Source organism: Ananas comosus, linkage group 22 (assembly GCF_001540865.1).
Source record: "Ananas comosus cultivar F153 linkage group 22, ASM154086v1, whole genome shotgun sequence".
Taxonomy (NCBI): domain Eukaryota; kingdom Viridiplantae; phylum Streptophyta; class Magnoliopsida; order Poales; family Bromeliaceae; genus Ananas; species Ananas comosus.
The window spans coordinates 7,240,809-7,255,286 of NC_033642.1; the positions used below are offsets into that span (position 1 = coordinate 7,240,809).

The window sequence follows — 14,478 nt, forward strand, 5'->3', positions numbered from 1 at the left end:
CGAGTCCATAGCTCGTCTGTTTGTTTGCTTGCTGATCTTGTCGTATATAGTACTATATATTCAAAGAAAACAAGGCACTATTTGGAACGATTTGCATTTAGTTGTTGCGTCTGTGTCCTTTCCAAGCTTCCAAACAAACACATTCCACATTATACATGGAACAGATTAAGCCTTTCCCTGGTCTCTCGTGAGAACATGTAATGAATATAATGATACAATACAAGGAATATGTGAGGAGGTTACGGTAAGTCTCCCACAGTCGTAATGGCTGGTTGTTCCTAACCATTTCTAGCGAGGCGTCAGACAAGTATAGACAGCGGCTAGTGTAAACAAAAAGAGCAGCATTCTATAATGATGATCTGAGTAAGAGAAACAAATGCTGATGCTGGTAAAAAAGAAAAAAGAAGGATATCAATGATCAGTACCTGCCGAAATGTGATAGATCCCTTCTTCTCAACATCAAAATACCGAAACATCTGAAACAAATAATAGGAACGAACCTTTGATTAACACACTATGAATTAATGAATCATACAGCAGGAAGAATATGTCAGAAATTGCTAAGAATTTCTTAGATGGGGAAGTTGACGATAGTCAAACAAAGAATTACCTTCTCACAAAGAGGACTCAGCTTCAAACCAAAAGCACTCAAAAAGCCATATATTCCAACTTGTCCGCTGCAGTGAAAAACAAGCCAAAACACAACCTTAAATTTCATAGAGTAACTACAGTGAAAAGCCATATATTCCAACTTATCCGCTGCAGTGAAAAACAAGCCAAAACACAACCTTAAATTTCATAGAGAAACTACAGTGACATTTCAACAAAACAAGACCATTGCTACAATCATCCTAGTTGTAAAAAGTTTTGTTTGTCAAATAGTGAAACCATATACCTACAATTATACATTACTGACGCTCCAATCAACTCTCCATCAAATTTCTGAAAACAAACAATTATAAATATTTCCAAAGCATGATTTTCATGTATGTTATTCATAATTTAGAAAAGGGATATTTTTGATAAAAAAAAAAAAAACTCGACTAATTCCAGTCAATGAAACATACTAAGTTCGCATCACAATTATAGATGATTCTCACTTGAGTTCTCTCTCACACACACACACACACACACACTTGTTTAGAAGAAAAATTCAAATGATAAAAAATGGACCTAGCCTATTGCTATGTATCCTGCCATAGTCCTGTTAGGTGTGCTAACCAGTTTTAAAGGCAATACATATTTCGCCGCATATGTACGTGTGAATGACATACAGAGTCCAAGAACTTGATTGAAACAAAATTAAGATCTTTTCCAGGTTAAACCAGATTTCAATGACCAGACTGAACCGCCTGAATTGAAGGACTGATTATCTCACTATTTTGTTCGTGCATATTCATTCATGTCCAAAAGTTCATTCTAAACAAGTAAAACTATAATCTCCGAATCCTAAATTATGCAACATATCTACGACAGGATCCTCATGAATATGCACTAAGTTCTGATAGAGATCTTAACGTCCTCCAATTTGAAAAACAGAATTTGTACGTTTAATATCAAACTAGAAATTCTGAGTTGGATTTGAAAACATGATTTAACACCATGTACATGAAATTACTGTAAACTTATAGTACATCAGCGTAGTTTAAGTTTTCAGCTTTAATTGAAAGGAAAATATGAATGTACCATTTAGAGATCTGAAATATCAAATGTTTTGTTTTATGTTACTTAAAAGTGCGCAGCACTGAGACCAAATAATGTCAACTACCAAAGGTCGGTGAAATAACTAATGGTGTAGACGTTAATAGAATTAATAAATCTAATTCCCCGTAACTAGAATATTTCCTCATATTTCCTTGCTTGTATCGTAAGACCAAAAAGAACGTGCCCTTACTTTTGAGTCATTGACTAATAGTTCACTTAAAAATGTAATTCATATACTCCCAAACCAAGATTACAGGCAGGGATTTGTTAAACCAATGATATTCTCAGGGTGAATGTCAAATACTGTAGTACAAACACAAAGAAGTGCTATAGTTTTTTATTTTCAATATGTTATACATACTTAGAATCCGGATTCATTGCCAAAAATTGATCCAAAAGTTCCATGGCCTCTGACGTGCTTATGTTGAAAGCCTGCATAAAGACAACTAAACAATTAGATTTTTATATTGTGCACAGTGATAGCTGTAAGAATCCAAAAAGAAAGACTAAGAGCAATAAATATTGAAGGTTGCATAGGATGCGGCATCTAAAATTTACTAAATTTAGTCACAGTACTTAAACTATCTGCACCATTTCATTTTTATTCTCAATTTCCAAATTTAAGCATTCAGCACCAAAAACTCACCCATTTCATTCTAACCCTTTCCATGAACTCTGCTTACTGCGTTCAGTCAAAAATCAGTTTGGCGTATCGTACATATTATGGGAGCCATGTCCAGCATTAGGCATTTTCCTTTTAATTTTCAAAGTCTCGCCAATGGTTGTTTTGGAGGACAACGCTGAAAATCTTATTGTTTGATATTGGTGATTGAAAGTTGAGTGTCACAACTGAAATGGTTGGGTATAGATGATTTTGAAATGTTGTAAGTTTTCCTAATGTTCTAATATTTGGATCGTTACCCTGCAAATACAATAGAGTTTCATCAAGGTTCCATTTTGATTTTATCGCAGGAAATGCCTAGTAGATCTACTTTTAGTTAGAAGATAAGACAATGATCCCTCACGAGGATTAATGGCTTATGCATGATGAAATTTAGGCTAAATTTTTACTCATATTTTTCTTCTTTTTTCACGAGAATGATACCAGTTAGCTATAAACTAATTGTAGCTTTTGAAAAATATGGAGGTGCACCGACAGACATAGATAAGGATAAACATTAGAAGCAACTCAAGTACAGAAATGGGCAAGTGGGCAAGATGGTTTATGAAAGCACAATCCAATGAAGCACAAGAAATTTTGAATCTGCACTGGAGTATGAAAATTGAAGAATACAAGATCTAAAAACATGTAATCATTCTTTAAATAAAATTAAAAAGGATGGAAGGACAGCTGGGTTGTGAGAGATCAGGGCGAAACTACTGTTTCCAGCTTGCAATCAAATTAACGCATGAGCGAAAGCTAAAAGAAACAACCGATAAGATAACTGCTTTACAAAATTGTCAAAAAGAAATAATCAATGAGACTACCTAAACATATTCGTATGTCAAGTCCCATGTGAATGTTTTGTAATACCACTAAATGACATGATAGCAGATAAAAATCAATTTCTGGAAGTTACTCACACTTTCAACCCATGCCATTTCTACCATGTAATTTGCGCAATTGTCCTGCAATAGAGATCAAATAATCTAAAATGTAATAAAGCAATAAAGACAAACTTGAGCCACATACAACAATCATGGCAAAATATTTATTTTCATTAGAAAAAAGTATAACAGACATGTAATAACAAAAGCAGATTCGGTTCCAATGTCACAACAGTAAAAACTTTATTAATCCTTCCATTAGTTCAAAGATTCCTGCTCCATCATTATATCCAAGTTATACTAAATTGGAGCACGAGGCAGCAAGAAAATGTGACCCTTGTCATGCTGATGTCTGTTATTCCACGTGCCAAAAGATGGAAGGCTAGAAGATGGAAGGCTAGATAATTGCTATAAGCAAATTAGCAAACTGAAGGGACCACTCCAATCTATGGATATTCAAACTACTGCATGCTTTGCAAAAGTAACATGAATACATTTATGCAGTTCATGATTAAAAGTCCATCCAATACGACTAGCAATGCTTTCCAACTAAAAGCATGATTGAACAAGGAAAAACCTGGCAGAAAAAATCCAACAAACGAAAAGGCATGGATGGGTACAAGCCAAGTGAAGAATGATACAAACAGAAATGTGCACAAAGCTACAAACTACTCAGAACTAAATAATCTAATTTAAATATGAAGCAATGAGCGAAGGAACTAAATAATCTAATTTAAATACGAAGCAATAAGCAAAGATAGAAACAAGTCTTGCCTTGCAACAATATGGTTGAAAATTCGAGGTTTAAGAGTAGGCACTTCATGCAAAAGCCTAAATCTTGTTAGGTTAAGCCCATCTTAAATTAGATACCTTGCAGGACCCCATTTTTGTAGGACTGTAACTGGCTAATGTTATCTTTTGTGTGCATATGTTATATCATACTTATCATAAATTATCAACACTTGTTTTAAATGGCTAGATGAAACATGACCCTAATCTGTTGGCCACATGGAGTTTCAGTAAGTCCAATCATCAGTTTCCATCAATAAGAGTTGATTGAAGTGTGACGTGTCATCGTGGACACTTGGAACCCAATTACTTGGATCCTAGTCTGCATCTAGGTTGCCACTTAGGTGGAACACTGGGGTTCGTCTAATATGATACTACCAACATAGTATAAACATGTCAGAAAATACTAGGAGTTAACTTGAAGGACAATGATAATAGAAAGGAAGCATGAGAGTTCCGTCTTAATAATCTAGGGATGTCAGAGTTTGTGCCATTTCAGTTTGGAAAAGCATGAAAAAACAGATTATGATTTAGAAAAGGATCATTAATCTAAATTTGTTAGATGGGTAAGAGATCAAAATTAATGTAACTTGGCTGGAAATGAAGCAAGGAAGATTGCACTAGAGTTTCAAATCATTTCAAATGGCAATTAAAGTTCTTTACCTTTCCAAGTTCTGATGCTCTGCTCAGAAACAGTACATCACCATAAGAATGAGACGTCTGTAAAACATTAAGAGCGTGTGCCATTGCATAACTAGTCTGCAAAATTCAAGAGTGCCCACAAAATGCAAAGTTAGTTGTATCTTCCATATTGCACGGCTCCTTCAATATAAGGATTGTGTGCAACAAGCTATATAAATATCAGTGAGCACTTGCTTTTAATTACAAGACGCAAACAATCATGTACAAAATAAAGTTCACAAGAGAAAAGAACTACATGAATTCCACATATGAAGAGAATGAAAAGAAGCGCTCAAGGCCACAAAAGAAATATGATTGGAAATAGTTCTTTCAATCAAAATTAGATGTTCCCTATTGCTTTATTAGGGACTCCCTTCAACTTTTGATGTTTTACAACATGCAAAGGAAAGAATAGAGGAGAAAAGATGCAGAACAGATTTGCAACAGCTCACCTGGGCTGCAAATTGAGCTGCATTCACCTGCTTTCCATCAGGTGGAGAGACAACAGGTAGGTATTCCACCTGTAAATAAAAAAGAAGGTTTGTACAATTCAACTTATCAAATGGAGTTTCCTGTAAGAAAGCTGTACAGGAAACTCCAGAACTCACAGGCATTAGAACCTTCAGTGGTTCAGCCGGGATACACTAATCAGGAGCAACATATTTTGAATAAGTTTTCGCATGCCAATAGTCAACTAGTTTGGCATTATGCCAAACAGTATCAACCATTATAAAGAAAGTTACACATCATGGGCTCAAATAGATGTAGATAATCACAGGAACTGAAGCAACTAGGTTTATAACTAATATATTGTGATTTAGAATAAGAAGAATCAAAGGATAAAGTTGCATTCTAAGTGCTCACTATCTATATATATCCATCCCATTGGAACCCTAGTAAGAGTAGAAAATTTATATCTTGCGACAAGAATGCATTATGCTTATTAGAAAATTAAGCATGTCAATCACATGCTAACCAACTTGGCAACTTCAGCACTCTTATTTTCTAGATATTCTGAATCATTAGTTGATTATCATAGTGCTCTGGCTTAATATATCATGTACTTCAATCAACTATTAAGCTACAAACAGGAAGATTCAGCATGTAGACCTATTAAAGGAATACATGCTATATAACATTCCAAACCAATATGAGGATATTAGTATTTTAGGAGTAAATCTGTCACACGAAAAACAATTTTAAGCACAACTTGCCAGGATAGTATCTCATATATCCTCTAAAGTATCAACAGCATAGAAAAGTTGCATACAAGAAAAATGAAAGGAAAATAGAATAACTCTGACTTCAATCCAAGTGGCCTATATGAACAATCACAATGAAGTTGATATATAGTCTGCATAAATCACATAGAACAGCCAGTAAGGGATTACCAAGGAATCATACCTCCATGAAATTGTGAAACTGAGTGAACATTTTGAACATGAGCTTTGCTAACGAAATGTTTCCCCTGAATACAGCATCAAATGCATTATAACATAATAGGATAAAAGAAAAGCATATTCAATGCAGAAAACTTACCATGACTGATCAAAATGTACATAAGGGTAACGAACAATGACAGGTTGGACGGGGTAGCCGGGGATAAATGCGCCAAGTTGAAACGAAATAAGAAACCTCCCATTTGAAGTGGTGCCCTCAGGAAATAATAGGAGATGCGGGAAACTAGCGCAAGCAGCCTTTCTCTGAAATCAAGTCCTAGAAAGTATGTATCATATCAAACAGATAATAAAAGTATAGAGTTGTTTCTTTTATTTCCTAACCAGAAATAAGATTTAACTCTCTGCATACATAGAAACTAGGGTAAGCCAAGAATTTATGCTAGTGAAGACTGTAACTGCAGAAGGAACACACAGTTAATGCACATTTATTGTGTCATGATATGAACCCTTTTTGACCCCAACTAAAAGTGCATACATGCTACGCAAAGTCATAAATTTAGCATTGAAATATCTACTTGAAAAGGATGATCAAGAATTCCATTCTTTAATGACACTATATTATGAAAAAAATCCCCTACTTTAAAACATGAGAATTCTCAATGCCTTTGATAGTTTATTGAAAACGATAGGGATATTGATGAGATGTGAAGCATATGGTTAGTGGAAGATGAATGAAGTGATGAGTTCAATAATGGGAGTTTCCGGTTGCAACCGTCTATGTCATTTGCATTTTTTTTTTTACTGACAGCTAGCAAGATTTTAGAGCCTATCTAGCAGGTATTCACAATTCATGCACACCAAATATGACGAGGAAAATCAAGAAATAAGCGTAAATGTTCTATTTGATGTTCAATCTACAGTCGTAGAATAGCATGTGTCAAAACGGATGTCTTAGAGAAGGCAAAATATTACAAGGCACAAATCAAAAAATCAAAGCATTGCCTTCTACAATGCTTATTGAACAGCAAACTAGACTGACTATAGAAGAAACTTAGAATTATATAGAATTTTTAGGGGAAAACAAGAAGACAATAAACATGCCAAATGTTAAATCACAGAGAGAGTGGGGGAAGGGCTTCTTACCTTGATTTCATTTACAGCATGCTTTCGTGACATTGGAGAGAACCTATCAACGTAAATGACCTACAGAATATGAATCTAAAACATGAAATGGTATATTCCAAGTATTTTAACTAAATTTGTTGGAAATCAGATTACTCAGCAAAAGATCAATATAATGGAATATTCTTATTGATAAGACATCAAAATGAGAATGGCATAAGAGTACCTGCATTGCCCTAATAATAGTTCCAACAAAGGGTAGAGCATCATGCGACTCTGAAGCAACAATTGTCGGAAATAGTTCATAGAAAAAAAATATGGGTTCTACATATGAGATATGATTGGAAACAACTACAGGCGCAAGCTCCCGTGAAGCAGGCCTTCCTATTCTTCTAATCCAATGATATCTGAAGCAGCACAGGAAACCAAAAAGAAGAAAACAAAAAAAGAAGAAAGAATTAGTTAAATTGATTTACTGAAAATATATCAATGCAATACTATATAGCCAAAAAGAATTATCCTTGCTTCAATTTAAGGCACTGCAGCAAAAGTATAAATAAAGAAATAGAAGACATTTGTGATGTTTGCAAGAAGAGACATATGGGGCAGTTTATCATACAAATAATTAATCCATGACTGAGCAATAGAAGAGACCAAGTCATAGGAATTGTGACTTGAATCTCCCAATCAAAGAAGATGCATTCCCAGTTATGTCTCCGTATCATCTAATAGGGTTCAAGAAGCTCCTTTGAAACCTAGCATATATTTCTATATAGGACACAGGATACATCTCATTTTGCAACTTTGCATTAGCGTAGTGAAAATTCAGAATAAATCATGAAGCAGAAATCCATATTAGAACCACTGTGCTGTTAGTTCGGACCACGGAGAATTAAACCAACCGCTGAAGCTGTTGGAAAGCAAACAGTAGCAGTGTTGAATCCACATTTAAGAAATGGTGATACCTAAGTGCTAAAGAAACAAGATGAGCATGCAGGGAAATAATTTTGCCACTCCATTCGGAAACCACTCCAACGAATAAAGTCATATTAACAAGTGCATCTATCACCTAAATGCTGCTGTTCGCTTATATCAAGAAAAGGATAGCATGTCGGATTGATGACTACGGGAGGTTGGGGGATGAGAGAAGGTTCATCATTCTCAAAAACAAGTGCATCTAATACTCTGCTCATAAATATTGTACGGTAACCTCCATGAATCTACCTCCTCAAATGCAAATTAATCTGATAAAGAACTATATCTGGAAGTATTTGGCAACGTAAACCAAAACAGCTAGCTCGTTCCACCAAGATCATTTTAAAACCTAGTACCTCTCATTTCCTGATCCATGCTTGGATCCCTCTTTACCCGAAGATTTCTAAAGAACTCAAAATCACTAAAGAGCCATTGACAACATAGGAAAATGTCTAAAACCATTAAACTCCTGCAGAAAAGATTATAAATACGAGAAGAATCAAATCAAATTCGTTCCAATTACCCAAATGAGAAGAGGATGCATCTGGCGCAGATCCTGGTGATCCACATGAGCCGACACCGCCACTTCGGCATCGGATTCTCCTTATCCTCCCACCCCTGCAGCGCGATCCTCGTCGCCACGTACCCGATCCCGATCGCGATCCCGAACAGCGCCAGCCTCACCGCCACCAGGGGCAAGCACACCGCGATCTTGCACCACTCGTACACCCCTCCCATCGCCGGCGTGTGGTTCCGGAACGGATTCACCGCGCTCGGCCGCGCCGCCGGCGGCGGCGGCGCCCCGAGGAACTCGAACGGGTTCTCCGCCGCCTCCGCCCCTCCGCCGCCTCCCGCCGCCGCGCCGTCGCCGTCGATGTCGACGACGACCTCGGGCTCCCGNGGCGGGGTAGGAGGGGCGATTTGAGATCGCCGTTAGGGTTCGCCATGGGAGAGGGATTGGGGGGGAGGAGACGACCGGGAAAGAGAGGTTTATAAAAAAGAGGGGATGTAAAAAAGAATGGAATAGAATAATAATAAAAAAAATGGAGACCACCACTGCTACGACCGCTTTGGGAGATAGAGGGGTGGGGGTTCATATATATACGCCTCTCGGGATTGGCGATATCGGGCATGTGGGAGGGCGTACGCGATTCCATTTGTGAGGGCGCGCGTTTCGTTATTTTTTTGTATTAATTAATAAATAAATAAATAAATTTTGATTATTTATTAAATTTATTATTATTGGTTTTAGGATGCTTTTATTTTCATTTGTTTATTTAACGGTGTGGGGCTTAGGCCGACATATTGAATGATGTCAAAAATGGGCCCAACCCGCTTTCCGTTCTCAATTGGACGGAAATGTAACGACAAGTCTCCCAACTTTACGCAGTTGCGAAATAGCCCCTCAATTTTGGTCCTCAAACTATAAGACACGTAACATTTTCGTACATAAATTTTAATTTAGGAAAAACTTTAAAAACTTTCCTTATGGTTTCTCTTTTTTTCACTTTAGTACCATGTGGTTTAAAATATACAAAATTAGTACCCTGCGGTTTATCACTTTATCACTTTAGTACCCTGTGGTTTAAAGTGTATCAAGTTAGTACCCTGTGGTTTTGCACTTTATCACTTTAGTACCCTATGGTTTCTCACGTTATCACTTTAGTACCCTCTGGTTTAAAAACCACAGGATACTAACTTGATACAAAATTAAAATCACAGGGTACTAAAGTGATAAATTGCAAAACTACAGGGCACTAACTTGATACACTTTAAACCACAGGGTACTAAAGTGATAAAGTAAAAAACCACAGGGTACTAACTTGATACACTTTAAACCACATGGCACTAAGTGATAAAGTATGAAACCACACGAGGAGTTTTTGAAGTTTTTTCTTTAATTTATTACAATTTTGACTCAAAAATTATTATAATTAATTCCAAACAACAATTTAACTGAGTAGAGTAAATGTCGTCCATTCGTCGATATGAAAATGATACGACATTTCAATTATTATTACTTTCATATTAATAATATATTAATATTTAATCAACTAAATTGGATTATGAAACTTAATCACAAAATTTTAAAAATTAGGACCAAAAGTTATAATAAATTAAAATTTAAAGATGTGTCTCATAGTTAAGAGTACCATAAGTGCAGTTTAGCTAATACTTTACTGCATACTTACCCTAGGGATGCGCCTTTGGAGGTTTGGATCACCCTATCTAGCACATTAATTTTTTGGCTTAAATGCATTCCTATCCCTGCAAATATAGTGAATTGCAAATGTATTTCTATAAAATTCAACTTTTATATGTTGTTGTCCCTTCAAAAGTTCTAATATTTTTATATATATCCCTCTGATTTGTTACCGTAATAGAACTGTTTTATATTTTAAGTGAAATGTCAATTTTGCCATCACAAATTGTTGAGCCAGTTAGGCGTGAACAGCTGGCACGCCGGGTTCATATCAGTAAGACGGCTAAAATGGTAGACCTAGAGTACACCGGATGCACGCGAGCCGCGCTGGATCCAGTTAGGCGTGAACAGCTGGCACGCCGGGTTCATATCAGTAAGACGGCTAAAATGGTAGACCTAGAGTACACCGGATGCACGCGAGCCGCGCTGGATCGAGGAGTTGTAGCAACCGCAAGCAGTTACGAGCGGTTCTGATCGGCTAAAGGTGGTCCTACAATTCAGGAGATAGTGGCTGATCGTGCAAGAGGGATAACTAACGCAAGGGCAATTCTATAAATAGGCATACGATACCCTGAAAAGAGGTCTTCGCCCCTGCGCATAAAAGATCACATTTATTTTTCTGCATCTTTCTTTTCTGCATTTACCGCTTTGCATTAGGAGTAGTTTCTCCCGTAATCTAGCATACTCGGAGTCTGTCTGCCCTACGGGCATCACTCCCCTGTTCTCATACTCGGAGTCTGTCTGCCCTACGAGCATCACTCCCCTGTTCCTGTACTCTTTTCGCTTGCTAATCAATAGAAAGTCACGTTCGGCTATTCAGGCCGACCAGATTTTGTGTTGTGCTAGCCATTCGGCTCATCTCCCGGCTTAATTTCCGATTTTTCCAGCATATTCGGCTCATCCAGCCCAACCGAAGAGTGAAAAGAGTTTTCGGACCCGGCTGATTCGATCCCTCATCAGCCGAATCGCTTGATCCAGTCGAAGGGCGCAAACTTCGAGGGTCACTATTCGCAGCCGTTCCTCACCCCGACGCACTTCCCGAGGAGGATACTTGACCAGGTCAAGGGTCGGGACCTTGGAACCTCCAACACAAATATATACCTCTAAAACCCACAATAATATAATATAAGAAGAGCAAAAATGTCAAGTTATTTTATAAATTAATCAGAGTTAAGCATTTAAACTATAGTTAATTAAAGTTTTTTAACGGATTCTAACAACATGGACATATTTGAAAATATTAGAATTTTTGCAGCGACGACATATGAAAACTGAACTTCGTAAAGGATATATTTGCAATTCGCTATATTTGCAGAGACATATATGAAATTAATCCTTTTTTTTTTTATAAACCTTAGTGATCAATTTTATCATATTAGTTTTATCATAATCCCTTTTTCTAAAACTAAAATATTAATACAAAAAATCTCCTATAAGTACTTTTTTTTTTTTTTACTTTACCCCTGTCATAAAAAATCTATATTTTATCCTCTTAAAATTTAAGATTGTAGCACTTAATTCTTTATTTTTATAATTTTGCCACTATTTTATACATAGATTATATAGTATAACCGAGAAACTTGCTGAGACACTCATTATATCCTTAAAATATTGAGAATATATAAGAATCATATATTTTTCTTTCAAATTAGATAACTATACAAAAGAGATATCCGATTATTTACTAATTAACTTTTCTTTTCGAATTATTATAGTTAGTTAAGCTAAAAATTTTATTAAATTAAGAATTCAATTAGTAGTATTTGATTGGTCTAGTTACATTTGATAAATAATAATTAATTTTTAAAATTTTAAATACTAATAAATTTTATGTAATTTATAATTTATTTGACTAAAATCATGTAACTTTGAAAAACAAAATTAAAAGTTAAACAGTCTCAATCAGGAAAAGTTAAAGCTGAAAGGTCCAAATACTAAATTATTAAATTCAATAATTGCAATTATTTCTGTTTTATTCAATAGAATAATAAATAAATTTAATAAAATTTTAATTTTCTTGATCACTACTTAATTTAAAAAGTAAAAACTTAAAAGTAGCGCCAAAAAAAAAAGAAAAAAGAAGACCCTATTGAATGTCAGAATATGATATTCCCCCAATGTCCGGTCGAGAACGAAAGGGCTCACAGGTTTGGCGGCGATCTGGTGGGTCATCTGGACGGAACGCAACAACAACATTTTCCGTGATACGATTCCGAACACCGATCGAGCTACTGAACGAGTGGTTTCGTTAAGAAAAGACTGGACAGAAGCTCTTGACCCGTGACCGTGCATTCCTTGTCGATCTTTCCTCGAGTTTTTGTTACTTTCTACCTCGCCTCATTTGTTTTTTGGTATTGGTTCGTGGGGGAGGCTTTTTATTTTCTTTTGTTCGTTTTGTTACTCTGTTTCCTGACCCTTTAGGAGGCCCTAGCTGCCTTCATTTGTACGCTAAGTTCATTTTCCTTAATGAATGAAGCAGGTAGCTTGTTACCTCTTTCTCAAAAAAAAAATAATAATAATAACCTATTTAGTATGAATATTTTTTTTGTGTGATTGAAAATTATAAATTATATTTTTAATTTTTAAAAAGTCTTAATATTTATTATTTGATAGAATAATATATTTTACCTGCGAGATAATTTATCTCATTTTTTTAAAAATGATTAAAAACTGAATATGATATTCCTTATAGACATTTAATCACACTTTTTATGCACCAAATACTATATATTTATCAAGTAAATGGAGAGAATATACCGAATAAAGTGCTCATGCATCTGAATAATACCTAAGTTGGGAGGGATCGGTTTAGAATAATTTATGGTTGAGGGGTCTCCATACATTTTTACCACTACTTCATATTTGGTTAAGAGTTGGAGAACTATGATGTCAAAAATGGACCCGACTTTAGGGTTTGGTCCGAAAATTGACGCAGCTGTGACAGGGAAATATAATAATTTTTATGCCATGAGAAATTCAAAGAAAGTAGTTAAGAATGGATAAATAAATTAATTAATAAAGGACAATCTCTTCAAATTCGTTGTTAAGCTAAATTTGGGATGTTGGATAATATTTTTTAAGTCACAAAGGTGTCAAGCTCATATTTAGCTAATCAAGGTTAAAAGGGATTAAGACCAACAAATAAAACAAAAGGTGATGGATTATTATTATTATTATTATTATTTTTGATAAGTTAATCACTACGACTTGTAGTTAAGATGATGTTTGATTAGCCGAAAATAAAGCACGAAAAATATCACTTTTGGCCTATTATCAATTGTTTGATTTGTGAGAGTAATTACAAATTTATTTTACAAAAATGCAATGAGTAAGTGTGATATAACTGAATCTCACTTTTTTTATTTTAGCTCAAAATTTTCGAAGTCATCGAAATTGGATCCAATTTTAACTTAAATTTGATTTAAAATTATAAAGTCGATAGCTAGCTCAATATAAATTGTTAATTCAAGCTTAAATTTCAAATAGTGACCGTATTTGAATTCAAATTTTAAGATCGAATAGAAAATAAAATTTGATTCAGCTATGAATTCAGATTTGATTTCATGTTTTTATTTCATGTTCAAATTCAAATTTGTTTAATTTTAGAATTTAATTTCAATGATGAGGTGTAACTCTAATTTTGGACTCAAATTGCAAATTTAATTACATGTTTTGGAAACCAACTATACATTTAAATTTAATTCTAAAAATTAAAAGTTACTTTTAAATTTTTGTAATGAATTTAGATTTGGGTAAACTTCAAATACCATTCCGGTGGTTTCGCACCTTCTCACTTTAGTATCTTGTGGTTTAAAGTGTATCAATTTAGAACCCTATGGTTTCATTTTTCTTTTTTCGTCAACTTCTCCATTAACATTTCGTTAAATTATATACAAAAAACTTCAGATACCCCATCTAGGTTTATCAAATATGCATTTTAGTATTTTTTTAGTTTTAATTTTGTCACTGATTTAACGAAAAAAAATTAGTGGAAGGATAATAGAAAAAAAATAAAACCACGGGGTACTAAATTGATACACATTAAACCACAGGATC

General features: G+C 35.0%; 1 protein-coding gene across 1 annotated transcript in view; it reads right to left on the minus strand.

Moving 5' to 3' along the window:
* The window catches only part of LOC109727105 (lysophospholipid acyltransferase LPEAT2), a 28,203-nt gene that overhangs the window by 800 nt on the left and 12,925 nt on the right, over positions 1–14,478 (minus strand). The window contains exons 2-12 of the mRNA XM_020257004.1: positions 8,743–9,113; positions 7,471–7,651; positions 7,266–7,325; positions 6,262–6,425; positions 6,127–6,190; positions 5,175–5,243; positions 4,705–4,800; positions 3,289–3,333; positions 2,066–2,136; positions 611–677; positions 426–476 (exon numbers count right to left, since the gene is read on the minus strand). Coding sequence (XP_020112593.1) covers positions 426–476; positions 611–677; positions 2,066–2,136; positions 3,289–3,333; positions 4,705–4,800; positions 5,175–5,243; positions 6,127–6,190; positions 6,262–6,425; positions 7,266–7,325; positions 7,471–7,651; positions 8,743–9,113 — 1,239 coding nt within the window. The remainder of the gene's footprint in view (positions 1–425; positions 477–610; positions 678–2,065; positions 2,137–3,288; positions 3,334–4,704; positions 4,801–5,174; positions 5,244–6,126; positions 6,191–6,261; positions 6,426–7,265; positions 7,326–7,470; positions 7,652–8,742; positions 9,114–14,478) is intronic.